The following is a 25,921-nucleotide window of genomic DNA, read 5'->3' on the forward strand; positions in this document are numbered from 1 at the left end:
CGCAGACAGACACAGGAAGTCAGCGGCCCCGGCTAGAAGATTTTGAGTTTTATAGCAAACCATATTGTACAGACTTGGGGGTTCAGGGGGGTCCAGCCCGGCTGGGTACCCCACTTGCCCCTTGCCGGGGTGCATCCTCCCCTCCCTCAAGCTGCCCCATCGTCAAGCCTTTCTCCAACCCCAGACCCCCCCTCCCTCCTGCCTTTGGTCCGCCCAGCCCCCGCCCCCAACCCGCGCACCTTCCTGTTACCTGAGGTATGTGGATAGATTCCCCTCCCCCCACCCCCATGTGGTACAGTCCAGTTCCCCCTGGCCTAAGTTGAGTGGGACCTGGACCCGACTCCTCCCTCAGGCTCTTGAGACCCCACCCCCACACTGAAAGAAGAAAAGGGGTGGGGAGAGGGGAGGTGCCAAGGGTCTGTTACTAAGTTCCCACAGCAACTAAGAGGGACCAGTTCCAGTCTTAGCACTGATTTCCGGAGGTGTCCATTGGCTGCTATTTCCACGGCAACCAGGAGTGGCAGTTCCCTGGACAAATGGGACAGTTTCCATGACGATGAAAGAATGGGAAGAGCCAAACTGGAGAAGTCCCATCTTACCCATCTTTAAGCTGAAATCCCCCACCCCAACTCAGGTCGGAGGGGTGGAGCTGTTCAAGACAGTAAAGCAAGAGAGCTGGGGGTGGGAAGTCCAAACTGGGTACCCACTAGCTCAGTCTTGGTCAAGCCGGTCCCCTCACATAACACTCCCCCAGGTCCGAGGTTCCCCCGGTTCAAGTAACACTTCAGTACAGATGAATGTTCAAGTATTGTGTAGAGAGCCAGGCAGGGGTCTGGGCTACCCCTCGCCACTCCCCTGGGCCATGAGCAGAACAACAGGTAGGCTCATGGCCCCTACTCCTTGCAATAGCTGCCATTTTCAGTGACGTTCAAGGAGTCAGGGCGAGGGAAAGAACTAAAATCTGGGTGGAAGGAAGGGGCGAGGGGTAACCCCACAGAGAGGGTACTATGCCCCTATCTGCTCCTCTCCCAGGCCCATGTCCTGGCCTTTCCTGGCTTCTAGAGCCCCCTATCCGATACCTGGATCCTCAATTGCTCCTCTGGTTCCCCTTTTTGGCCCCCCATCCCACCCAACTGGTCTTTGTTCCATGAACCGTTGTTGGTCTGCTTTCTGCCCTCCCCACACCTATTCTTCACCTCCCCCAGCCCCCTGGCTCCCAGTATCCTGTGTGCAAGATACCATTTCCCTCATTCTTCCCTACTTGCACCTTCACGGCCCCCCCACCATCCCTCTGGCTCAGCACCTCCCCAGTACCCCTTGACCCACTCCCCCAAGGGGACGGACAATGAAGCAGGTGGAAAGGAGAGATGGGAAGCAAAGACCCCCAGAGATATCAGTGCAGGTGGGAGAGAAGGGGAAGGCTGGCTCAAGTCCCTGGGCAGGAATCCCAAGTCATTAAACTTAGCGGAGAGCCAAGTCATGAAGAAAAATAACCTGGCCTCCCAACAGGGGGTGAAATGAAGGCGCCAGATCCAGGCGCTCGTGTGGAGTCCTGGGGGAAGGGAATATAGGCACCCAACTAGCTGTCCTTGAGAAGTAGCTTCTCTTCTGGGCAGCGAAAGGGGCCAGGGGGTCCAGCAGCTGCCAACCGGGCACAAGCTTCAGGTGAGAGCTGGCGGCAGGAGCGTAGGTCCAGGCGGCGAAGACGTGGGCAGCGACGGAACAGTGGAAGGCAGTGGTCCGTGAGGCGGTGGCATCCTGGGATAAGGCGGTACCGCTGAGACTAGGGTCGGTAGTAGGCAATACACAGGGAACCCACACCGCCAGGCAAGCAAGGTGTACAGGGGATCCCACTTACCAGCGAGATTGAGGTGCACCAGTGTCTCTCGGAGAGGGGAAGTGGGAGCCGTGAGGAGGTGGACACTTGGGTCCCCGACATGGGCGCAGTGACTCAAATCCAGGGCACTGAGCTGGGGAGCATGGCGCAGCAGGAGCCTCAGGGAGGCATCAGTGAGCTCCAGGCCAGCTAGGCGAAGTTCTGCCACTCCCTGCAGCCGACCTCGGCTCTCCGTTTGCCCTGGGCAGACAAAGTAAAATTTAGTACCCAAGGTTCCTCCTGCCCTGGCCATTACCCTCATGCTCTCCACTGTCTGCCCCACACCTGCCCCCAGCATGAGCCCCCCCCCCTGCTGCTCCGCGTGACCTGCTCTTCCCAACACCCACAGCACCCACTCCTATCTCCCCAGGGAGCCTCCTGTGAGAGCTAAGTCTTAACATTCCTCTCATGACCCCCACCCCAGTATCTGATGCACTGAATACATTTTTTCCTCAGGGATCTTTTTCTCCCTACATAAAAACGTCAGTTCCAAAAAAGCAAGAACTTTTGCCCACTGCTCTGTCCCCAGTAGGATGCTCAGCAACTTTATAATAATCCAACCAACAGTACCCCGCCACTCGCCCCATGACCAGTGAGGTCAGATTCTGGCTCAACAACAGTCGCGCTTCAACTCCTCTCGTTTCTTCTCCACCAGGAACCAGGTCTGAGGGCAGACATCCTCCCACACCCTTGCTGTGTGTCACTCTGGCTGGCTGGACCTCCCTGGCCTCAAGCTAGCGAGATTCTCCCGCCTCTACCTCCCGGATGCTACTATGCCTGATTTACTTTCTGGTATCATGGAACCACTCTCAAACACAAAAGGGATAATATTGCTCTCTCCTCTACTCGAAATCTTCTTGGAGGTATGTGCTGGTTAGGTTTTTTTGTTTTTATCTTTGTCAGCTTGACACAAGCTAGAATCATCTTCAAAGAGAGACTGTCAACTGAAGAAAGCTAGAATCATCTTCAAAGAGAGACTGTCAACTGAAGAAAGCTAGAATCATCTTCAAAGAGAGACTATCAACTGAAGAATGGCCTCCATCAGACTGGCCCGCACGCAAGTCTGTGTGGTGTGTTCCTATGAATGGCTGATGTGGAAGGACCCAGCTCACTGTGGGCGACACCACCTGGGCAAGTAGACCTGGGTATAACAGACGCAAGCTGAGCAAGCCATGGAGAGCAAGCCAGTAAGCAGTATACTTCCAGGGGCTCTGCTTTAGTTTCTGCCGTGAATTCCCACTCTGACTTTATAATGAAAAGAAATGAACCCTTTCCTCTTCAAGTTCCTTTGGTCATGATGTTTTATCACAGTGATAGGAAACTAAGTAGGACAGGATAACTTCCTGATAGAACACTGATTCCTATCTTTGCTTCCGCTTTGAACCTAACTCTTATTACCGCACTCAGAAGCTACATTCCAAAAATGGCTCTGTCTACAAACCCTGATGAAATGACCTATGCTCAAAAGACTGCAGGCCACTGCAGAAAGAGTCCAGAGGCCTCCTGTTCTTCTGTCTCCAGGGGAGAGGTCAGTGTTCTCCCACTCCACATGGCTGCTGGCCCCACCCCAGAACTGCTGCAGGTCTACCATGAGGCCCAAGATTTCAGGTTTACTTTTCTTTCAAATTCTCTTGTGGTAACACTGCTGGGCCTGAAACTATACTCTAAGAAGTCAAGCCCTGGTCAGGCGGTGGTGGCACAGGCCTTTAGTCCCAGCACTGGGGAGGCAGAGGCTGGCAGATCTCTGTGAGTTCAAGGCTAGCCTGGTCTACAGAGAGAGTTCCAGAGCAGGTTCCAAAACTACAGAGAAATCTTGTCTCAAAAAACCAAACCAAAACCAAAACCAAACAAATAAAGAAGCCAAGCCTTGGGACTTCAGAGATGGCTCAGTGGTTAGGCATACACACTGTTCTTCCAAAGGACCTGAGTTCAATTCCTAGCACCCACATCAGAAGGCTCCCAGCCACCTGTATCTGAAGCTCTGGGGGCACCTGACACCCCTGACCTATATGAGCATCTGCACTCATGTGCATATACCCACAGATATATACATATAATTTTAAAGAAGAAAAATGAAAAAGCTTTAAAAAGGAAGCCAAGTCCCTATTTTGATCACCTCTATCACCAGGTGAGAACCGTAGGGCTCGGATCACAACATCACCCGTCCAAGAGCACATGCTTAAGAAGTCACACGGCCAGGACCCTGATCACAAGGCCATCACCTGCCAGGCACCAGCCTGACTCTGAAAAAAACATCATATGTCACAGACTAACAAGCCAAGTTTCCAAAACTGTCCTGTGGCATCTGCACACTGCTGAAAATTATGTGTGTGTGTGTGTATGGAGGGGGGTAATCAGAATCAAACCTACAGCCTCATGTACGCTAGGTGAACATTCTCCGCTAAGCAGTGTGTGTGTGTGGGTGGGGGGGATGTCAGGGTCGAACCTACGGCCTCATGCACACTAGGTGAACGTTCTCCGATAAGCAGTGTTCTTATTTACTTTCTAAGATGCCTAGGCTTGCCCTGAATTCCTGATACTCCTGCCTCAAATTCCTGAGTAGCTCAAATCACAGGAATGGACTACTAGGCTTCAGTTAGAATTATTACTCTTTATTTAAAATTTAATTTTAGATAGAATCTTAATTTTAGCTTAGGCTGGCTTCAAGGGTACATTATTCCCTGCTTCTGTCTCAGAAGCTAGGACTACAAGGTGGGCCACCACATCCAGCCTGGCTTAAAGCTGTCAGAAAATGACTAAATACGAAAAGGATATCTTTTGTTGTTGCTGTGTTGTTTTTCAGACAGGGTTTCTCCAGGTAGCCCTGGCTGTCCTGGAACTCACTCTATAGACCAGGCTGGCTTGTCTCTGCCTTCCGATTGCTGGGATTAAAGGTATGCACCACCACTGTTCAGCTAAATGGTTTAATAAATGTATGGGTATTTTGCTTGCAGGTATGCTATCTGTGTACAGTGCCGAAGGAAGTCAGAAAGGGTACTAGATGCCCTGGGACTTGAGTCACAGATGGTTGTGAGCGACTGTGGGTACCAGGATTCAAAGTTCCTGTGGAAAAGCAGTCACCGAGCCATCTCTTCAGCCCCTAAAAGTGACATTTCAGTATAGATCAGAGATTTTTTTTTTGTGAAAACCCACGCTTACTTCACCCTGACAATGAACGGCAGCATTAAGGCTGTTGGTGCCACTAAGGTCTGGCACCCAAACATGGCTTCCATTACTTCCTCTGTGGGCATTCAACTAGGCAAGCCCTGAGTTCTTCCCTCCAAATAGCTCACAGCCTAGAGAAGGAGCACATTTACAGACTGGCCATAGGCCAAGTCCGCCAGAGGGAAGAAAGGTCATTTAGAACTTGTGGGGAAAAGGGCAGGGCCCATTAGTGTATGTCATAGAAGTGAGCCTGTTAAGTAGCTAAGACAGCTCCAAAAATGGAAGAAATGATCAGAAAAAGAAGGAAGACGAAGATTAAAGAATCTGGGTTCCAGGCTGGAAAGATGGCTCAGAGGTTCAGAGCACTCACTGGCTGCTCTTTCAGAGGTCCTGAGTTCAATTCCCTGCAACCTCATGATGGCTCACAACTATCTGTAATGAGATTTGGTACTCTCTTCTGGTTGCAGGAATACAGGCAGAGAGAACACTGTATACATAAGTAAGTAAATCTTAAAAAAAAAAAAAAAAAAAAGGAATTTAGGTTCCATTGAAGACCCAGCCTGCCCTGCTCTGCTGAGAGTCAATAGAAAGAACCTGTGTGTGCTGAAACCTCTTCCCCATGAATTCATGGCTTCAGAGATGTAAAATGTAAAACAAAACAAAGTGTCATGTCTTCTCCTCTACAGAATTTTGAAAAGACGCTGTTAATTAGATGAAGAACGGTCCAGCATAAGAGGTGAAGATGACAGGGGAAGGAAAAGGCCCCAGGATTGGAGAGAAATTGGCCAGGCTGAAGTAGCCAACATACAGGGATGGTATGAGGCAGGAGATCAGTTGAGCCAGCCCTCAGCTACCACAGTGAAAATACTGGTTTTATGCAAGGATGGTGATCCACGTGTATGAACCCAGTACTCGGGGGCAGAGTATCACAGGTCCAGGCCAGTCTAGGCTACAGAACAAAACCTGTCTCAAAACCAAAAACCAAGAAATGGTCAAGTGTGGTGGCTCACACCAATTCCAGCATGGGAGACAGAAGCAAGCTGGTCCCTTGTGAGTTTGAGGCCAGCCTGGTCTACATAATAAGACACTGTGTAAAACCACAGTAACAACAAAAGCTGTAAGCTCAGTGGTAGAGTGATGACTTAACATGCACAGGGTGTTGTGTGCCCTAGGCATGGAAAACAAAAAAGTGGTCTTTATTCAGAGCGAGAGAAAACGAGTTAGAGCATGGGACACAAACAGATGCCCCTCTGGGTGGTCTTCTTGGCTCTGGTAGGAAGAGTACTGGGGCGGGAAGATATCTGAGCACCATTACTCTCTTTGGGCCTTTCCTTCCCTGTGCTTTTGAGACTTAGCTCCTGGCACACAGCAGCATCTCGAGGGAATGAAAATGGGAAGACAGGCGTTCCTATTCAAAGTCCTCTTTCTTTCCATTCCTGTGCTAAGGCTTGGCATGTCACAAGGGCCTTCAGAGCTACCCCTCCACTTTACCTAAGCCATCTACAAAGGAACACGTTCTGGTCAAACCTGGTTTAGTGTCTGGTGGAGGCAGCAGCAGCTCACGAAGCTGGGAGTCTTTGACATCTTCAATCCAACGGAGATCCAAGAGCCGCAATGCCGGCAGTGGGGCTGAACCCAGGGCAGAGACGGAAAGCCAGGAGCACCCAGAAAGCACCAACTCTTGCAGGCCTAGAAACAAGGTCAGGAAGCAGGTGCTGGAACTCCATGGGGCACCCCGCTTTGTGCTCACCCCGTCCTGACTCACCACCAGCCCTCCCTACCTTGCAGTCGGTTCAGAAGCCACATGAGCTGCTTTTTGGAGACACCTGTCCAGCTGAGGTCCAGAGCTCGGGGCTGGCGGCGGACAACCCCACTAAGCATGGGTGGGGTCAGCGACTTCCTCCTGCTTAGGTCCATCCTAGGCCACAGACGCTTGTCATAGCACCTGCCAGCCACAGGGAGGAGACAGAGTCCTCAGCCACAATTCTCAAGGAACCCACAATGTCAACACTCACCAGAGCTAGTCCCATGGATGACAAGAATCTTCTGGCTCCAGCCAAAGGATTGGACTTAGGACCCCACCTCATTGCTAACTGGAAGCAAGACCCTGGGCAAGTCCACTCCTCTCCCTGAGTTAGGAAGACTTCAGTTACAAACTGAAGATAGTGATTCAGGCTGCTTGCAGGGCTGAGATCAAATGAAGTAATTACAGTTCATGGACTAGCTACAAATTCCATACACATTATTTGATCTAATTAATGCCAAAGGGATCTGAGAGCAGCCCCCAGACTCTACCTCTGGGCTCCTTGACTTCTCTCCCTAAGTTATGATAGCTCACAGGAACTTGGCAGCTTACTCTGTCTGGACTTACAGCCCCGATATTTTCCGTCGGTTGGATTATGGAGTTTGCCTCACTAGGATGTCAAGGCACAGATTTGGCCTTTTTCACCTCTGGACCCTAGCATCCAACGCACTAAAGGCAGGTATGAAGTCCAGGTTAGTTACTGCACGTGTTGACATCAAGCCAGGCTGCCACTACGTGCGCTCCCACAACAACTCATCCGCCATTCTGCATTTATTCACTGTTTATGGAAGGCCTGGTGGGTCCCAGGCACTGGGAAACAACCGCAAACACACAGACTCCGAAGGCAAACAAGTCCGACTCCAGCATTCCAAAGACTCGACAAGTCCACCACACAGCGAGTGGAAGGCTCGCCAATTAAGTAACCTTTCCCAGCTCTCCTGAAGCTCCTCCATGAGACTCCACTGTCTTCTGTAGTATTCAAAGGCAAGCCAGGGAATTCCCACTGAACTAGATATGCAGGCAGAGCCGCAGGCTGGAAGAGGGATTACTATGTCCTTGATCTTTCTTGCTATCTGTCTATTTCTGTGTATAACATGGGTTTACCTTTTTAGGTCTGTTTGAGAAAGGATATCACACTGTAGCCCAGGCTGGTCTGAACTCACTTTGTAGCCCAAACTGGTTTGGAACTCACTAGTCTAGGCTACTTTAGAACTTGAGGTGGGTCAGGCATGATGGTGCATGCCTTTAAGCACTCAGGAGGTACAGGCCGGTGGACCTCTGTGAGTTTGGTCTATATAATGAGTTCCAGGACAGACAGGGCTTTGAAGAGAGACCCTGCCTCCAAAAACAAAAGAACATCCAGGCAGTGGTGACATACACCTTTAATCCCAGCACTCAGGAGGCAGAAGCAGGTGGATCTATGAGTTCGAGGCCAGCCTGGTCTACAGAGTCAGTTCCAAAACAGCCAGAATATAAAGAAACCCTGTCTCGAAAAACAAAAACAAAACCAACCAATGTTATGCTGGGAGTAGAGATGCATGGCCTGCACTTCTAGCACTTAAGGTAGGAGACAAGACTCAGGAATTCAAGGCTGGCCTCAGCTTAACGAGACCCTGTCTTAAACAAAACGCAAACAAAAAACAAACAGCAGACAACAGTGGTTCACAGAAATGTGTAACTTAAAATAGACACAAAGGCTACAGCTGCTTGGTCAGTAAAATGCTCGCCACGCAAGCCAGGTGACCTGCTGAGTTCTGTCCCCAGAACCCACGTGAAGGTGCAGAGAGCTGACTTCAGTCATCCTCTGAAACCACGCCTCTTCCCAAATAAGAAAACATTTAAAGGCCAGTGGGACACTGTCACCAACCAGTGACTCAGAAGGTAAAGATGCTGGTGACAGGCCTGATGACAGAATTTGGGTCCCAGCATGCCACCTCATCTACTTCACCCACATCCAGCCCCTCAAGAGACAGACAGACACACACACCAAGCACACACACACACCAACAGATAAATAAATAGAATGAAAAAGTCAGTAAAGAAATGAAATTTAAATAAATATAATGAAAACTATTACATTCCAGTCAGGAGTTGCTGTGACTGTAAAGTACTTAAAAACTATAGCCAGTCAGCAGGTGTTGAAGGATGCAGCGGCACCCACCAGACTTCCTTTGGAAAACCCAACCGATTAAGTTTTGCTTTCCTTAAAGGGTCAGATAACTGGGTACAAAGCACATGCTGGTAGCCCTAGCTGCTCAGGAGGCTGAGGCAGGAGGATCTCTCAGCTAAGGAGTTTGTGGTCACACTGAGCAGTGGAGCCAGAGCCTGACTCAAAACAACAAAAACAGAAAACAAAACCTTGCCAGCACTCCACAGCAACTGCATTTCAGCAAAGGCTCCAGTCGGTCCTCCACCTCCCAGTCTTTCCTCTCCTCCCCCGCCTCAGCCACTAAACACACTCCTCCACTTCTAAGAAGAAACCAACAGCACATTCATCTTCTAGCCAGCCTCTTCCCCTGCTGCTCTGCCCTCCTGCTACACCCGAAGCCTTGAGTCCTAGCTCAACAGCTCCTCTCCTTGAAGGCCTCCTGGACTGACAATGCTTGGAAAGAAAATCCCAATTTGAGGGTACTCAGAGGTCCCCAGTTTTGGTTCTGTATTATATTCCACAAAAGCCAGCCAGCTAGGGCCAGTATACTCTGGCACCTTCTTTGTTGCTAGAAAGCCAACTCTCCCAGGCCCTTCAAGGCTCAACTCTGAACTTCAGGAAGTCTCTTGGCTGGAGTCAACTCATCCCCCTGCAGTAAGGCCCAGGACACTGAGACTAGACCTCAGTGTGGCAGCCAACAACTGCTGAGGTCCTATTGATAGGAGTATCCACTGGGGAAGACCAAGATGGTAAGGACATATGGCACCTCAGCCCAGAGACCAGGAGCAGGGAACATCCTGTAAAGACAATGCTGGAGCTGAGGCTGTGAAGAAATATTCTCACTCCAGAAAGGGGAAGGTGGACAAAGGCAGGACGACATGGCAGCTCTGGAAAACTCCAGAATGAAGAAAATTCCCCCTAACATAATGGTGCTGCTGACTACAGGCCTGACAGCAGGTGTTTATTCAAGGATTACTATGTATCACGTTCTGTTCTTTGCACTATGCATCTAAGTCCACACCATCCCTGGGAGATGATTATCACCCCCTTTGTTCGGTTAAGAAAAGTAAGTCCCAGAGAGGTTAATAAATGTACTCCAGAGCCAGAAAGAGGGCTTAGCAGTAAAGAGCACTTCCCGCTCTTGCAGAGGACCTGGGTTTGGTTCTCAGAATCCACATGGCAGCTTACAACTGCCTGAAGCTCTGGTTCCAGGGGATCCAACATGCTCACACACGCCTTTAGTGCATATAAACGCACACAAACACACACATACACATAAATAAATTAAAAACAAAAACAAAACCTTGTTCAAGGACTCACAGGTATTGAGTGGATGGAGCCTGGATCCTGAATGGAAAAAGTCAGGATGGAGGCCACCAAGGAAGCCAGGGTGGCAGTAGGGAAGTCACAGGCACAGAACCAGAGGTGAAGTGTTTAAGCTGGGGAGGGCTAAACCCCGGGCCTTCCACCTCCACACTTGGGGAGACCTCTCTGGGCCTCTATTTCCCAAGCCATAAAATGGGGTAAGAGTTCTGACTTCAAAGGCTTGTTACAGCAACAAAGGGAGCAGCACAGGAAGGGTTCCCTGGGGCCCGGCATATGTCCAGTGGAACTGAGGACTGGTTGAAGGTGACGGAGAGCCATGGATGTCTCTCAAGCTGGAGAGGTGACACTGAGAAGAGAGACACTTAGGAGACGAGGCGCACACACGTTCTATTTCTTTCTCCTTTTCTTCTTTGAGATAGGGTTTCTCTGTGCAGCCCTGGCTGTCCTGGAACTCAGAGATCCACCTGCCTCTGCCTCCTGAGTTCTGGGATTATGAGATTAAAGGTGTGTGCCACCACCGCTCAGCTGAGGACTCTTGAATAGGTAAGCATGGATATCCCTGTTTTGACTCCAGCCCAGCCCACACCCCCCTGTCCTCCACTGCAGTTTCAAACTTCATCTTGCAGAAGGTCCTGGGGATAGTGCTGGGCCAGCCCCGAGTGCTCTCTCAGGGGACACAGGCCACAGCTAGCTTTCCCTTTCTAAGAGCTTTCTGGGATTCCTAAACTCCACTGTCCTCCAGTCTCCCACCAGCCAGCCTTGACCACGAGCTAGTCCTTCCTACTTCCTTCTCTGCCCACGTCCTTGAAAACTGCAATGTCTACCTGGTACATCAACACCTCCTCCACAACTCCCCTGCCCGCCCCTTTGCCTCCCAGTTCTAAATAATCAAAGCCACCAGACAGGAAAGCCTGCAACTGCCTGCTCTCCCGCTTACAACCCTCTCCAGCTACACCCTCTCTACCGCTTCCCACACCCATTCTTCCTTTATGCTCATTCACTCCGCGCTGCCTTAGCAGCTAGGGAATGCCAGACGCCTTCTGGGAAACCAGGGGCTAAGCTGGATCACTAGACTCTGGCTTTGGCTCTTCCGCCTCTAAGCACAGTCAGGAATAGCAAGGTTTTGTGTTGTGTGTGTGTGTGTGTATGGCTGGAGACATCCAGATCTTTTACATATTAGGCAAGCAGTCCACTAGCCCTCCACTAGCTCTTCTGATAGCAAAGCCAATTGTCACCTTTGGTCACAGATCTCCCGTGACCTCCCATTAACACCCACCACTGCTCGGCATCCCTTCCTTCCTGGGTCTCCCTTTCTGTAGGACCCACCTTGATCTCCCAAATTCTTGGGTTGTTTTCTCTAGCTCACACTCATGTCCCTCCTCTTGCTCCCTATCACAGCAGATCTCAACCTGTGGGCTGAGACCCTTTCGCAGGGGTTGCTTAAGACCACTGGAAAACAGATATTTACATTGTTTCATAACAGTAGCAAACCTACAGTTACGAAGTAGCAGCAGACATAATTTTATGGTTGGGGGTCGCAGCATCGGAAGGTGGAGAACACACTGCTCTATCTAAACTCTCATGGCAGCACCAGACCTTACTTCCTCAGCAGTGGCCTCTGACTGGTTCACAAGTTTTTCAACCAAAGAGATCAAATCTGAGTTCACTCTCCACTGAGATACCAAGTTTCAGGAAACCCACTGCCTCCAGCCCAGGCTTCTGGGTCACACTGAGTTGGCACTCACAATGGCATCTTCACAGCCAATGAGTCAGCACGTCCAAGCCGCTCTTCTGCAGTATGAAGGCTTGATCCAGAACCGCGATAAGCGAGCGCTCTACCCTAAGTCACAACTCCACACTGCTGTCCTCTGCCAGAGCCATGCATGCTCTTAACTCAGGAGCCATCTCTCCAGCTGCTCCCCCACCCCCCTTGTTTTTCTGACACAGGGTCTCTTCCCAGAACCAGGGCTTGTTGATCAGGTTATGCTGGCTGGCCAGGAAGCCCCAGAAATTCTCTTGTCTCATGCTGGCCTTTTACATGGGTTCTGGGGATGGAACTTTGGTCTTCACAACAAATACTTTACTAACTGAACTATCTCCCCAGCCCCCACCCTTTCCTTCCCCCCTCCCCTCTCTCCCCCCTCTCTTAAACGTAGGCTGTTCTGGAACTCACTGGGTAAACCAAGCTTGCCTCAAGTTACAGAGATCTACCTGCCTCTGCCTCCCGAGGAGTGCCCCACCACACTCGGCTTTTCTAGTCTTTTTATCTTGAGAAATGTCTGATAAATTGCCAGGCTGGCCTGGACATTAGTCTTTCTGCCTCAATCATCCAAGCAGTGGAATTACAGACCTGCACCCCCAAGCCCAGGTGCCATTCCTTCTCACTTAGGTCAGGCATGTTGGTGCAATACAGAGGCAGGAGGATTCTGAATTAACGACAAAACTCTGTCTCCTCACCTCTTCCCCAAAGTCTCAATCTGTACCCCTCTCCCTACTGCTCCTGCTTCAGAGCCCAGATCTGGCAGAGCTTCCTGATAAGGCCCCCACTGTGGTCCCCACAGGCCTCTGCTCTGTCCTTACAGGTTTTTCTCACCTGAAGGCACCATTTGCTAAGGCTCAGTCCCCTCAGGCACTCTGCTGAGCGGTCTGCAGGAACCGCCTCATTAAGTCCCACAAGGTAAGCAGGACTTGGCTTCTGTATCTGAGGTTCTGCATCTAAGGAGTCAACCACCCACAGATGGAAACATTCAAAACAGAAATTGCTTATGTACCGAAGGAGACATGTTTTGTTATTCCCTAAACGACACAGTAAAGTAACTATCTATATATTATTCGCTTTGTATTAGATACTGTAAGTCATCCAGAGATTGAGTAGATTATATACAAAGAGGGAGCTGTTTGGATTTTGGTATCCTGAATTACAAGGGCATCTTGGAGCTGATACTTCTTGGGACCTGAGCTCCAACTACGTTAAAATACACTTCCCAGACTACAAGTGAGAAATAGAGGCCATAAGACATATAAGTCACCATGGACGAAAGCCATGGGCTAGGCTGCAGGGCCCAAGATAGGAAACACTATGACCTCAATGGCCTCCCTGCTTTTGTCCATTTCCAGCTACAGGTCTCTTTACGGATCCCATGTCAGCATAGATTCAGTCAAAAAGGCACGACAAGCAAGTACCACCCCAGTAACTACATCTCAGAAGGTGTGGGTACCTTCAGCAACTCCTGTGTCTGCCTGTATGCAGTCTATGGACTCTTCCCTGAGCACTGTTTTTTGTTTTTTGTTTTTTTTGAGGGGGGGAATGTTGAGACAGTGTATCCCTGGCTGTCCTGGAACTCAACTCTATAGACCAGGCTGGCCTCAAACTCACAGAATTCACCTACCTCTGCTCCCCGAGTGCTGGGAGTGCTGGGACTAAGGGTGTATGCCGCCACCACCCAGTTATCCTGGTTTTATACAAAAAAGTGAAGAAAACGACGCCAGGCCTGGTGGTGCAGACTGGTAATCCTAGCTACTTGGGAGTAAAAGGATCATAAGGCCAGTCTATGCAGTTTGGAGAGCTCGTCTCAAAATTAAAAAGCAAGATGGCTCAGCGTATAATTTGGTGGTGGAGGACTGACCTATGCACCAGTCCCTGGGTTCAATTCCTGCTGCAGAGAAAGGAGGGAAGATAAAAACAGAAAACGAGGCAGGCAGGCATGAGGAAGTTAAAGAACTAGCCCGAGGGCATAAACTCAGTGGAGCAAACAGTCGACCAGAGACATTTGCCTCGGGCTCTTGCATACCAGCCTCTCTGGCTCCACAGACACCACAAGGCAAAGTCCTAGCTCTCCAGATCCTGCCCTAAAGGAAGAGGGTGGGATTTTTAATTTAGCCCCTAACTTAACTTACAAGCCTCAGTGAGCCTCAAACCGCCAGGTTTAAGGTTTGGTGCTGCCAGGCCACGCTTTTTTTTTCTTTTGAGACAAAGTATTATTATGTAGCCAAGACAGGCCTCCAACTCAGGCTCCTCCTGCCTCAGCCTCCCAGGGCTGGAGATGCAACATTGTTGAAGCCCTGACAGGAATCCGAGTCCTGGGAAAAAGTTTGAACTTACTCACTTTGTAAAACATCTCTTGAACATCAATCTATACAGCCTTTTTGTACTGTGCTGGGGATATGGAGATAAAAATCAATATTCAGTATGTGTCCCCACCCCCAGAAACTGATGGGAACATGAAAATAAATAATGAAAGGTTGTCCACTTGCCAAAGGTCTCTTTGTGCTCTATTAGGGAACAGCACGCTGTGGGAGCCTGACGGAGGAGGAAGCTTGTTGAGAGAGGGTCAGAAGGGGGGCCAGGTTTTGGAGGATTGGGGGGCTCAAGAGGGAAGGGATGGGCTGGTTCAAGAGGCCCAAGTGTGGCTGCTTTAGAAGGCAAGGGCTACCTTAGTAAAGCTGGGACCAAATTAAACTGTTCTCAGGAGACGGATCTCAAATCGTGAGAAGTGGACACCGCTGAACACCACACTTGCACATACTAACTCTCAACGTATGTAAAAGCTAAAGGGAAACAGTTGGAGTCACAGGGTCCAGATTCACACTCCGGACTCCACTATCTCTTCTCCACTAAGTCACTGGGGGAGGGTTAAGGGAGCTCAGTCCCGGTGAAAGGATCACATTACAACAGACACCAAGGAAGGCCAAGATTCAGAGAGAATCAGACCTATTATAGGACACCCAGTAAGCAAGACGCGTGGCAGCAAAGGAACTCAGGCCTGTCTGGACACTCACCAGCGGCTCCAAGTCCGGCAGACTCGCATGCAGACACACAGCTCTCGGGGTCCCAGGTGCTGGAAGACACGAAGCCAGGCAGCCCGAGGCAGGGGGTGGTCGGATCCAGCAGCCAAAGGCAGAGTGTCAGGCTCGGGACTTCGAGGAGGGGGGCGTACCACATGCCGCTCCAATTGTGGAGGCCGTGGTGGTGGAGCAGGACCCAGGGGCCAGCTGAGTAGTGGTCCCCCACTGCCAGGGCGTATAGCTCGCCGACCCCCACGGTTCTCCTTTTCTCCGGAGCTACCCCGGGCTGGCCTCCGCCCGTTCCGGGCCTCCCCCGGAGCTTCATCCTCACTCAGCGAGGTGCCAGATGAGTCTGAGTCAGAATCCGAGTCCGAGGAGGAAGAGGAGGTATCGGGCACCCGCTCCAGCAGCTGGCACATTCGCTTAAAACGCTCCAGTTTCTCCCTCTGTGGTGATGGGGATGGCGCTGCGGGTCCCTCAGTCGAGGCCATAGGTGGCTTTGGTTTCTGCAGAGAGACAGGTTAGGCTGTACAAGGGCCCAGAATGATTCTCCCAACCACTCACCCAGAAGGAGTCACCAGAGGATAAGGAGCCCGGGAGACAGCCCTGAGTTCCTAATTGTTCCCAAACAGTCCCTCTCTGGACTTCAGTTTCCTTATCTACAGTGGGGATTCAAAGTCCAGGCAGCCTGGTGGGTTAGTCAATGGCACATGAACCTCCCAGAGGAGACCCTGTGTGGAGTGCTGGCTTGCCTTCCCATTCTGTGACATGGAAAGTCCTGCTGCATCATCTACAGCACAGAACAGCTAGACTAGACAAGTCCACAGTAATTCTTTCTTAGTGTAGAGTCTCCTTGCTCTCTGAGTCAGGTCCTCACGGTGACCTAATACAGAGACGACTTATACTACTCCTTTTAGACAGGAGGAAACGGAATGAGGCTCAAAAAGACTAAGTAGCCGAGCAGTGGTGGCAAGCACCTTTAATCCCAGCACTCGGGAGGCAGAGACAGGTGGATCTCTGTAAACTCAAGACCAGCCTGGTCTACAGAGGGAGTTCCAGGACAGGCTCCAAAGCAACAGAGAAACCCTGTTTCGAACCTCCCCGCCACAAAAAAAGACTAAGTGACTTGTCCACGGTTACAAACTGATGTTTGGTAGAGGACCTGGCCAGTCAGGCAGAACCTTGTGTTCAGATTACCAGAGCAGAGTAGTATCAGAATTTTAGCTTTGCCGTGTGGCCTTAGGCCCATCTTTTAACTTCTCCGGGCCCCATTACTTTTATTTGGATTTATCTAGTGCTGAGGGATGGGAGAAGAGGCAAGGTAAGTAACTGTCTTCATCTCACAAATTAGAAAACTTATTTGTTAGTCTAGAGCAGCTAACAAATTGCCAAGACCATATAGAGAATCAGTGATCTGATAGAAATATAAATTCAGTTCTTTACACTTAGGCTTAGAAAACTGAGAAAAATGGGTCAGATGCCAGTCCAATGGCTGCTGGAAACCAGGGGTTCCTATGACCTGGACCCAGTCTATTTTCCCACCACCGCTTTCCAGGGGTCCATAGGGACCATGTGGGGTTCGGGCAAGAGAAAGTGAGCAGGAAGGGACAGATCTTAGTCTCCTACGGAGAGTGGGGCAAGGAAGGGTGGGAGGGGGAAGGAGGAGGTCCCCGGCACACCTCCCAGTTCTCGGGAGGGAGCCCAGGGTGGCAGGATGAGAATGCCTGGCTCGGATTCAGAACCCTGGGGGGCAGAAGGCCGGGGCTGCCTGGGTCCGCTCCTCGGAGGAGGCAGGCATCTCCACCCACCTTCTTCAAGTGCCTCTCTCGGCCTCCTTTCACCTACCAGGGCAAGGAGATAGACACGGGGAAGAAAGAAACTCCATTAGAAACCATTACTGACTACCAAACTAAGGTCCATGACCTCTTCTTGGACCACAAATCCCAGAAGCCCCCATCCCAGGAAGACTGCTCAGCACACTAACCTTGTAATCAGTGTGTTGGCTTACTGAGCATGCTCCTCAGCTCCTTTCTTCCCCCTCAGGCTCTTTCGGGCCCTTCCCTCCGCCTCTGTAGTAGTTTGAGCATGCTCTGTAGCTCCTCCCTAATCCTGCAGGTCTCTCAGATTCCTGGCCTGTACCAGTTACCCCATCCATACTTGCGTTTCTTCTTCATAGTGAACATGTTCCACCCACAGCTCCCACTACAACTCCCAAACATCTCTGGGGGAACCCACAAAGCCTCGCGTCCTGGTCAATCAGGGCCTGGCTCCAGAACCAAAGCACATACCAGACTAAGACTACAGCTCGTAGAATCCCATGTGCTGGACGGACCTCACCCTTCCGCTCACCTTTTTCCTTGGGGTTGGGGGCTCATTCCCCGCCTCCCTCTCCTTCCGTTTGGGGGGCCCAGGCACATCGTCAGCGGGAGGGCCAGCAGGTAAAGGTCCCTTTCTTCTGGGCACGGGTGGTGGCGGTGGTGGCTCCTCTGTCAGCTTCCATCCACCCCCTAGGTTTGCGCCTTCCTCACCATTGTCAGCCCTACGGCGCCCTGGCCCCTCACCTGCATCCTGGAAGGTGTAAGCTGGGGATGAGGCCCCACCTAGCTCCCGATCCCCCACCTGCCCTTATCCCAGCCCCTGCTTTACCTTGCTTGTCCGTCCTTCCTGGGTACATCGGGGGCACTCCCAGCAGTTGGGAATTTCTGAATTGATAACACCCTCAGCCTTTCCCATCTGTAGGCAAGAGATCAAACAATGAACAGAAGGTGCCAATATACGCCCAGAGAGATATACTGGCCTACCTCTTTGCTCCCCGATAGTTCAGCCCACCCCAGAGTTATCACCTTCAGGCAGCCAGGGTGGACGATCTCGTTGCAAATTGTACACTCCATGAGGCTCAAAGCAAATTTCTCTTCCTCTCCCTCCACTGTATCCTCCTTTCCTGCCTCCCCACACAAGAGGCATACAGCTGTGTGTGGGAGCACGGGCTGTTGGGAAAGAGGAGGCATCAGAGACCCCAAAACCAAGCCACAGGGTAAACTTTCTTCGGTGTCAGTTGTAGGTAGGTTCAGATCCTACAGCCAAATCCTTAACTTGGTCCTATTGCCAGGATGACCTTTAGCATCTTTAATATAAAGTGAGGGAATCTTTCCTTTGTAGCTCATTGTAAAAAACAAGACAAAGCATGAGGGGGTTGGAGACATAGCTACTGCCATTATTGGAATTTTCAGCACAGGAGCCAGACCAAGTGTGATCCTGAAACTTAACTGGCCTGGAGCAGAAGAGGCCACAGGCAAATGACGATGCTGGGAATGGGTTACAGAAAACAGAACAGTAGCCTGGGGGTAATTCCAAGGTTGTTCAGTGGGCAGTCCAAAGAGTGATCTGGAGCCCACAGTGAGACCAGATCAGGAATGAAGGGGAAAAGGCGGCAGTCTCCAGACAATGTAACTTCAGGGCGGACACTGGGAACATTGAGGCCTATCAGGGATGCTGAAGGCGGTGGATCCAGATCAAGGAAGAAGGATGAGAAAGTGGGGCAAAGGCTTGGGGGACAAAGGAAAAAAAGGGTGAGAGTGCAAGCCGGAAGCGGCTGGACCAGGAAGAGAAGGAGCAGGGATGTGTGCCGAGGATGAAGCCTGTTCTCGTGGCTCCTGAGGTATGGCCATTCTGGTGCCCAGGGCTGCTTCAAAGGTGAGGGAGGCATGGAAGACACAACGTTTCCCAGATAACTGCTGTGTCGTGGGCCTTTCAATAGGGCATTCACAGCACACTACGGTCTAATCTGTACAACTGGGCAAAAGAAACATTTTATCGAGAAGGTACTTGAAGTTCAGTGATTTGCTCAAGGTCACAAGAAGGGGGTCCTGGCCTCAAGTTCAAGAAACTTGTGGTGTGTGAAAGAGGCCAGACAAAGGCAAGAGCTATTCTCTGGCGGTAGAGATGGGTCCCTCTTGCACAGATACCCAGGCAGGGGTTTACAGCAGAGGTTCAGCTTTCTATAGACCTGAGGCAGATTCTTCCGGGTACCTCACTTTGTGAAAAAGACAAAATCAGACATTTAAATAAATTGGTGAAGGAAGACAGGAAGTGGCTGAATGAGCAAATGGCGCCTCTAAGGTACATTCAGGGATGCAGCCCGGTAGACCCCCTCTGGGTCTATATCTGGGCTCCAAGATACCAGGAATGGGGGGCAAGACTCACCGCGTGTACTGTACATCCCGGGGGGCAGTCACCAGACACCTCAAGAGTACTCGGACCAATACTACTAATGGTGCTCTGGGGAAATATGCCTGGGGTTCGAGGTACCCGGCACGGGGTGGGGTGGGGGTGGGGGCAAGACTCACCGCAGTGCACTGCCGAAGCAGGCACGACTGCTTCATGCGCCCGGGCCCCCCAAACTTCTTCATGTCTCGGCAGAAGTGGCAATCCCCGCACTCAGTTCGCACACAGGCCCGGCAGCGACGGCAGCGGGTTCGGCGTCGGCGCGCTCCGGCCCCCGGCCCCCGGCTGCTCGACGACATTGGGGGCGTCAGCAACGCCGAGGGCTGTGGGCAGATGAGGGTAAGGTCAGACAGGCCCGCTCAAGCTGGCCTGAGAGAATCCTGGACGCAAGCTCCCTGCACTTCAGGAGGGGCAGAGCTTCTATTTCTACCCTCCAAGAAGGTCAGCCCTCTAGTGCGTGTCCTGAGCAGAGGGCCCTCCCACTCCTCAAGACCTCCCTCTAACATTCCCTCGGCCTTACTATTCCCAAGCCCTGGAAGGAGACACACTGGGGCCCCTCCTCTAACCTCCCAAGCCCAGGTTCCCGGAAAAGGCTTTCCGTCTGCAGCATGACCTCAGGGAGCTTCCAACTCATACCTGTTAGCCACACATCCCATGCTGTCACAGATTTACCTCCAGATGGCAGGGGGCAAAGACCACACTTTTCTTTCTCCCTCTCCTTTCTCTTTCTCATGGGTCCCAGTCATTCAAACCTTTCAAATCTCGGTACTCTAACGAGATTCTCTCCATTTCTAATGACCCACTGTGTTCTCAACTTCCCAGGGCTGGCACCCCAAGATGCTTAAGTGAACCTTCTCAGCCAGCACAGAAAGCCTTCTGCTCCAAGATATCCAAGAGGATCCCTCAAGCAGCCTGGGTAATCTCCCGGGTTCCCTGGGATTCTACGAGCCAGCCTAACATCTCAACAAAATTCAAGGTGAGTTCGGTTTTAGATACCCCCCCCACTACCCCACATCTTACCAGGCTGCTTTTCATCCCTAATTGTCTGGAATCCCTGGGGCTCTCCTGCCCATGGAAACCAGATCCTCTGAAATCCCACATGGACTCTGCAAGCCTGGAGGGGTCTCTTCCCAACCAGTCTTAGACCTGCTTCCCCCAGGCTTCTCCCTTTCCAAGGACTTCCAGACCATCTACAGGGTACGGGCCCTCCAGCACTCCAGGGGAGGGGCCTAGAGGGCGGCGATGGGAGGCGGGGGATGGAGGGGGAGGTCTGCAAGGGGCAGCAGGGTCGGGGAAGGAAGGCCAGTTCCCTAGGGTTGGGAGGTTATAAGGAAGAAGGTTGGAGAAGAGTTTGGAGCAAAGGGAGGGTGAGGCTGGGGGCGGGGAAGGCAGGGAGAGGCCAGGCTGAGGATGAATGGGAGTGGGAGCTGCCCAGGTCTGGGGGTGAGGAGGAGCCGCATGAACCCACCTCACACGTGTCCCGGGAGCCATCTCTCCCTTCTCGGCAGCTCCCGGCGGGTCGGCGGCCATCGGCGGCGGGGGGGCCGGGCGGCGCGGGGCGCGGAACGCTCAGAACGCCGGGGTCCACGGCCCCCCGAGGGCGCTCGGCCCCTCCCTCCGGCGGAGGCCGGGACAGCAGCGAGTGGAGATGGGGAGCGCCGGGGGCGAGGCCCTCCCACGGACTGCGGCGCGGCCCTTCCAGGGGGAGGTCCTGCTCTGGGGGGCTCAGTCCCTCAGCCCCCCCAGGCCAACGGGGGCTCCTCGGGCGCAGGGTGCTCAGCTTCTGCCCGGGCCCCACTCAGTCCCGGGTACGAGTCTCAGCTCCCCACCCCCACCTCTCCCCAAAGCCCCCGACCCTTAACTGGCCCCTTCCCAGCTCCAACTGACCAGGGGTCCAGGGACAGACCCGGGGCCCCCCACCGTTTCCGGGGTTCAAACCCCGCCCACCGCCGGTTCCCGGGGAGGGGGGGGTCGCTGCAACCTGCCCCCCTCCCCTGGGTCCGCCCCTGTACTGCGGCCCCCTGACCTACAGAGACAGGGCACGCAGAGGGGGGGGTGAAGGAAGCTGCTCCGGCCCCGCCCCCCCAGCTTGCGCGCGCCCCCGCCCTCCCCCCTTCAAACGCGCGACCCTCAAGATATAGGGATTTAAATAAAATTTGAATAAATCCTCTCCTAAAATGGGAGGGTGTAAGGAGAGGATGAGGCAGAGGCAGAAAAGGGGTGGGGGCAGTTGGGGTGTCTCAGCACCCCTAATCCCCTAGCCTCGCGCTGCTTCGGCCCCAGGCCCTGGTCGCCGCTCTCATCCCTCCTCAGCTCCTTCCTCCTTCCTCCTCTCCTCCCTCTCCCCTCCCTTCTTCCCACCTCCTCCTTTTTACTCCCTCCTTCTCCCAAAGGAACCCCGCCCCCTTCTCCCTCCTTCCTTCACCAGCTCTACTTTCCAGGACAAGCACGTGCAAAGCACGACGGGAAATGTAGTCCTGTAAATTCTGGCGCTATTGTGGGAAAAATGGGATACTGGGGCCAGCCGGCACTACAACTAAAATGGCGAAAGGCATGCCATGCTGGGAGCCGAGCATGGCGGGAATTATAGTCCAGTTGACCAGAGACTCCCCGTAGCAGGACATAGAGAAGGAGCGGGAACGATGACTACAAACAAGATGGCCTTTTCTCCCGACCAGACCTCCTTTCCAGGCACTCACACGCCCTCTGGTCCACAACCCTCCGCGTGTGTGGTACCTGACGGGAGTCGCAGTCCATCTGCTGCCTTCCCGCTGCCATTTCTACTCGTCAGGAACAATGGAAAGGTGAAAAGGAACAAGGACTACAAGCAAGATGGCGAATGAGGGGCGTACACCTAATAAGTCGGTTTTTATGAAGTGGGATGGGAATAGTAGTTTTCTAGCCTTCCTGTATTCCTTAAGAGTGCCAGAACCAGGAGGATAAAGAGACTACCATAAAGATGGCAGGCTACCTAACCTTTCCTGGTCGCTTCATTCTACCACTTGGAGCGCCTTGCCTGCCTGAACTATCAAAATCCCGCACTCGGTAGTGCAAAGCCTGCCGGGAATTGTAGTCGTCCCTGCTCCCCTCTTTTATCTTCTGTCGAGACAATGGAAGCGAGAGGGGCGGGGGCTACCGCAAAGATGGCGGGTGTAGGAGCAGACGATGCTATGGGACTTGTAGTCCAACCGCTAAGGCTAGTATCTGCGGATAAGTAGGAAAGGACTGCTGTAGAGATGGCAACCTAGTCGCTTTCCCTCGGTGCCAGTACCTGCTGGGGTATGAAGTCTCTTCTTTAGCTGTACAGAGAAAGGACTCTAGCTGTTGAAATATGTATCACCGTGAACACGCCAAATTGCAAGCAAACGGAAACGGAAAGTCTATTTCCTTCTGGCTTTCTTTTCCAAAGGCTTGCAGGGAAATGTAGTCTCAGGCTTTCATTCTCCCGTGGAGAATTGATGTCACCTGTGGGAATCAATGCGGGTGAGAGAGAGAAACATCGGGGTGATCAGGGAGTCTAGAATGTCGGCCTTCTCGGATAGTGAGGATTTCATGTTTTAAAAGAAAGCAACCGTAACCAATATTGTTGCGCCAAGGGAGGCGTGGTTCTCGCCGGAAAGTACACCCACGCTGTTGTCCCTTAGAAGCCTGGGCTTCTCACATACGATGCTCCTTCTCCCAGACCTTTGCAAATCAATACCTTACACGTCAGGCGGACCAAAGGAAGAAGACTTTGGAATGTACAAAATCTCCTTCCTGCCTTAGGAAGTCAACAAACCTCAGTTTTTTACCCGAAAGGGGGGCATGATAATACTCACCTCCAAGCAGAGTTAGCGTTAAAAGTGTTCAAGAAAGTAACCAGCTCTGGTACGGAGCATGTGACGGCACTTATTTTTTCGAGGCCCCTTCCATCCCCGTCGTTTAGGAAGCCCAGGAATCCATCATGCCGGACAGTTAGCTTCTGTGGGAAGAAAACTGACGAGTAGATTACCCCCATCTTAACCCCCACCCCTCTCCTGTCCTCGGCTGGGTCTTCCCACCATCTCTACCCAGCACTGTTCCCAGGGGGCGCCCTCTCTCCTTTTAACAGAGGACGCGCACACTGACCAAATTTCCTCAACCCGAACTGGTAGCGTTTGTGTGCTGTAAAGCCTCGTCTTTTCAGCCTGGGAGCCTCCTCTGAAATCTCAACTGCCAATGGGTCTGCTTTATGCCATCCTGACCTTCCTCCTGCGCCCTGGAAAATTCGCTACGACGAACCCACGCCAGTCCCACCGCTTCCTTGTCTCCTCCGACTTTCCAGTCCTGCTGAAGACTTGGTGGGTGTGGTTTTTCTGGCTGGGAAGTTAACTGTGGCCAAAACTGTGTGAAGTCGCAGTTAGCCAGGACTACTAGTAAAAAGGCTCCTTGAAGCTCACGCTTTGCTCACTGTTCCCTTGGAAGTGTCCGTCCTAAATCCACTCTGCTTTTACTTCCCCTGACAAAGACTGCTGTCTGGCCGGGCGGTGGTGGCGCACGCCTTTAATCCCAGCACTCGGGAGGCAGAAGCAGGCGGATCTCTGTGAGTTCGAGACCAGCCTGGTCTACAAGAAATAGTTCCAGGACAGGCTCCAAAACCACAGAGAAACCCTGTCTCGAAAAACCACAAAAAAGGCCGGGCGGTGGTGGCGCACGCCTTTAATCCCAGCACTCGGGAGGCAGAGGCAGGCGGATCTCTGTGAGTTCGAGACCAGCCTGGTCTACAGAGCTAGTTCCAGGACAGGCTCCAAAGCCACAGAGAAACCCTGTCTCGAAAAACAAAAAAAAAAAAAAAACAAAAAAAAAAACAAAAAAAAAAAAAAAGAAAAAAAAGAAAAACCACAAAAAAAAAAAAGACTGCTGTCTGGTATTTTTCTAGTCCACACAGGCTGCAAAGTTGCACTTTTTCACCATCCCACGTCTCTATCCCGCTGTTTATCCTTCGAGTTCCTACTAAAATCCCACTGCCCCAATAAAGCCTTCCAGTAATTCCCAAATGAGATTTCATTTATTGTCCTTTCCACTAACTTGTAAACTGAATCCACCTCACAGGTTTTGATTGGTTTTGCTGTGCTAGGAATCAAAGCAGGGATCACCTGTGCGAGGCAAGCATTCTACCACAAGCTACATCTCAGTTCTGCCTCAAATACTGCTAAATGCTTTCAGCGTCTCATTTGATCCTCTAAGAATCCTGTAATAGTCGAACCTGGCAGTACCTTTAATCTCAGCACTCCTGAGGTAGAGGCAGGCAGATTTCAGAGTTTGAGTGAGTTCCAGTACAGTCAGGGCTACACAGAGAAACCCTGTCTCAAAAAAACAAGAGCAGCCGGGCGGTGGTGGCGCACGCCTGTAATCCCAGCACTCGGGAGGCAGAGGCAGGCGGATCTCTGTGAGTTCGAGACCAGCCTGGTCTACAAGAGCTAGTTCCAGGACAGGCTCCAAAACCACAGAGAAACCTTGTCTCGAAAAAAAAAAAAAAAAAAAAAAAAAAAAAAAAAAAAACAAACAAGAAAAAGAATCTTCTAAGAACTCTTATGGGTGTGGTAGTGCAAACCTGATCTCCCAGTATTGGGGAGATTGAAATAAGAGGATCTCACATTCAAAACCAACCCTTGCTACATATGAAGGCATTGTCTCAAAAATAAACAATGTGAGTTATGGGGCTCAAACCTTTAGTTCCAGCATTTCCAAGGTGGAAGCTGGAGAATCAAAAGTTCAAGGCCATCCTAAACAGCATGAGACTCTTAAAACAAAACCACTAAGTGAGAATCCCACTTTATAGATGGAAGCTGAGGTTCTCAATGTTGGAAATAAGCTCAGAGTCACAAGGAAAGGCAAACCTTGTTGTTTTCACTCTTTACTCTTCAAGGACCCACCACCCAGTCCCCAAATAAATACAGAGTCTTATTATTACTTATAAATGCAGGATCTTAGCTTGGCTTGGCTTATTTTTAGCCAGCTTTTCTTAAATTATCCCGTCTACCTTTTTTCCTCCGGGCTTTTTTTTTTTTCTTTCTCTATTTCTTTTCTTTTTTTTTTTTTTAAGATTTATTTATTTATTTATACAGTATCCTGCCTGTAGGCCAGAAGAGGGCACTAGATCTCATTATAGGTGGTTGTGTGCCGCCACGTGGTTGCTGGGAATTGAACTCAGGACCTCTGGAAGAGCAGTCAGTGCCCTTATCCTCTGAGCCATCTCTCCAGCTCCTCTTTCTCTATTTCTGAATACCTTACTTTCACTCTTACTTCGTGGCTGGCTGGGTGACTGGCCCCTGATGCCCTTCTCCCCTTCCTCTCTTGCTTCTTGATCCCTGCTTCCTCTTACTCTCTCTTTTTCTCCTTCTGTCTATTCTCCCTACCCACAAGCCTTTCCTATCCTTGCTCCTTCCTGCCTTGCTATTGACCTGTTCAGCTCTTTATTAGATCAATCAGGTGTTTTAGACAGGCACAGTAGCACAGCTTCACAGAGTTAAACAAATGCAACATAAAAGAATGCAACATGGGCTGGAGAGATGGCTCAGAGGTTAAACGCACTGGCTGCTCTTTCAGAGGTCCTAAGTTCAATTCCTAGCAA

The 25,921-nt window shown here is 51.4% G+C and overlaps 1 protein-coding gene across 4 annotated transcripts; it reads right to left on the bottom strand.

Moving 5' to 3' along the window:
* Positions 1-27: 27 nt before the first annotated feature.
* Fbxl19 (F-box and leucine rich repeat protein 19) lies at positions 28-23,635 on the bottom strand. Of its 4 annotated transcripts, none has more exons than XM_041666218.1 (13): positions 23,553-23,635; positions 23,148-23,290; positions 22,601-22,794; positions 19,452-19,652; positions 17,949-18,092; positions 17,752-17,838; positions 17,455-17,673; positions 16,785-16,946; positions 15,100-15,611; positions 6,823-6,986; positions 6,569-6,730; positions 1,859-2,077; positions 28-1,758 (listed from the first exon to the last, which is right to left on the bottom strand). In XM_041666218.1, the coding sequence occupies exons 4-13, from the start codon at positions 19,626-19,628 to the stop codon at positions 1,580-1,582; spliced, it is 2,025 nt and encodes a 674-aa protein (XP_041522152.1). In that variant the 5' UTR covers positions 19,629-19,652; positions 22,601-22,794; positions 23,148-23,290; positions 23,553-23,635; the 3' UTR covers positions 28-1,579. The 4 variants fall into 4 exon arrangements, with proteins under 4 accessions (XP_041522152.1, XP_041522151.1, XP_041522154.1 ...); XM_041666217.1 differs by having other exon boundaries at positions 23,437-23,599; XM_041666220.1 differs by lacking the exons at positions 22,601-22,794; positions 23,148-23,290; positions 23,553-23,635 and adding an exon at positions 20,798-21,125 and having other exon boundaries at positions 16,914-16,946.
* Positions 23,636-25,921: the final 2,286 nt, after the last annotated feature.

The sequence above is a fragment of the Microtus oregoni genome, unplaced genomic scaffold (assembly GCF_018167655.1).
Source record: "Microtus oregoni isolate MIOR12 unplaced genomic scaffold, Mior012 000016F_ref0000370, whole genome shotgun sequence".
In the NCBI taxonomy this organism is placed as follows: domain Eukaryota; kingdom Metazoa; phylum Chordata; class Mammalia; order Rodentia; family Cricetidae; genus Microtus; species Microtus oregoni.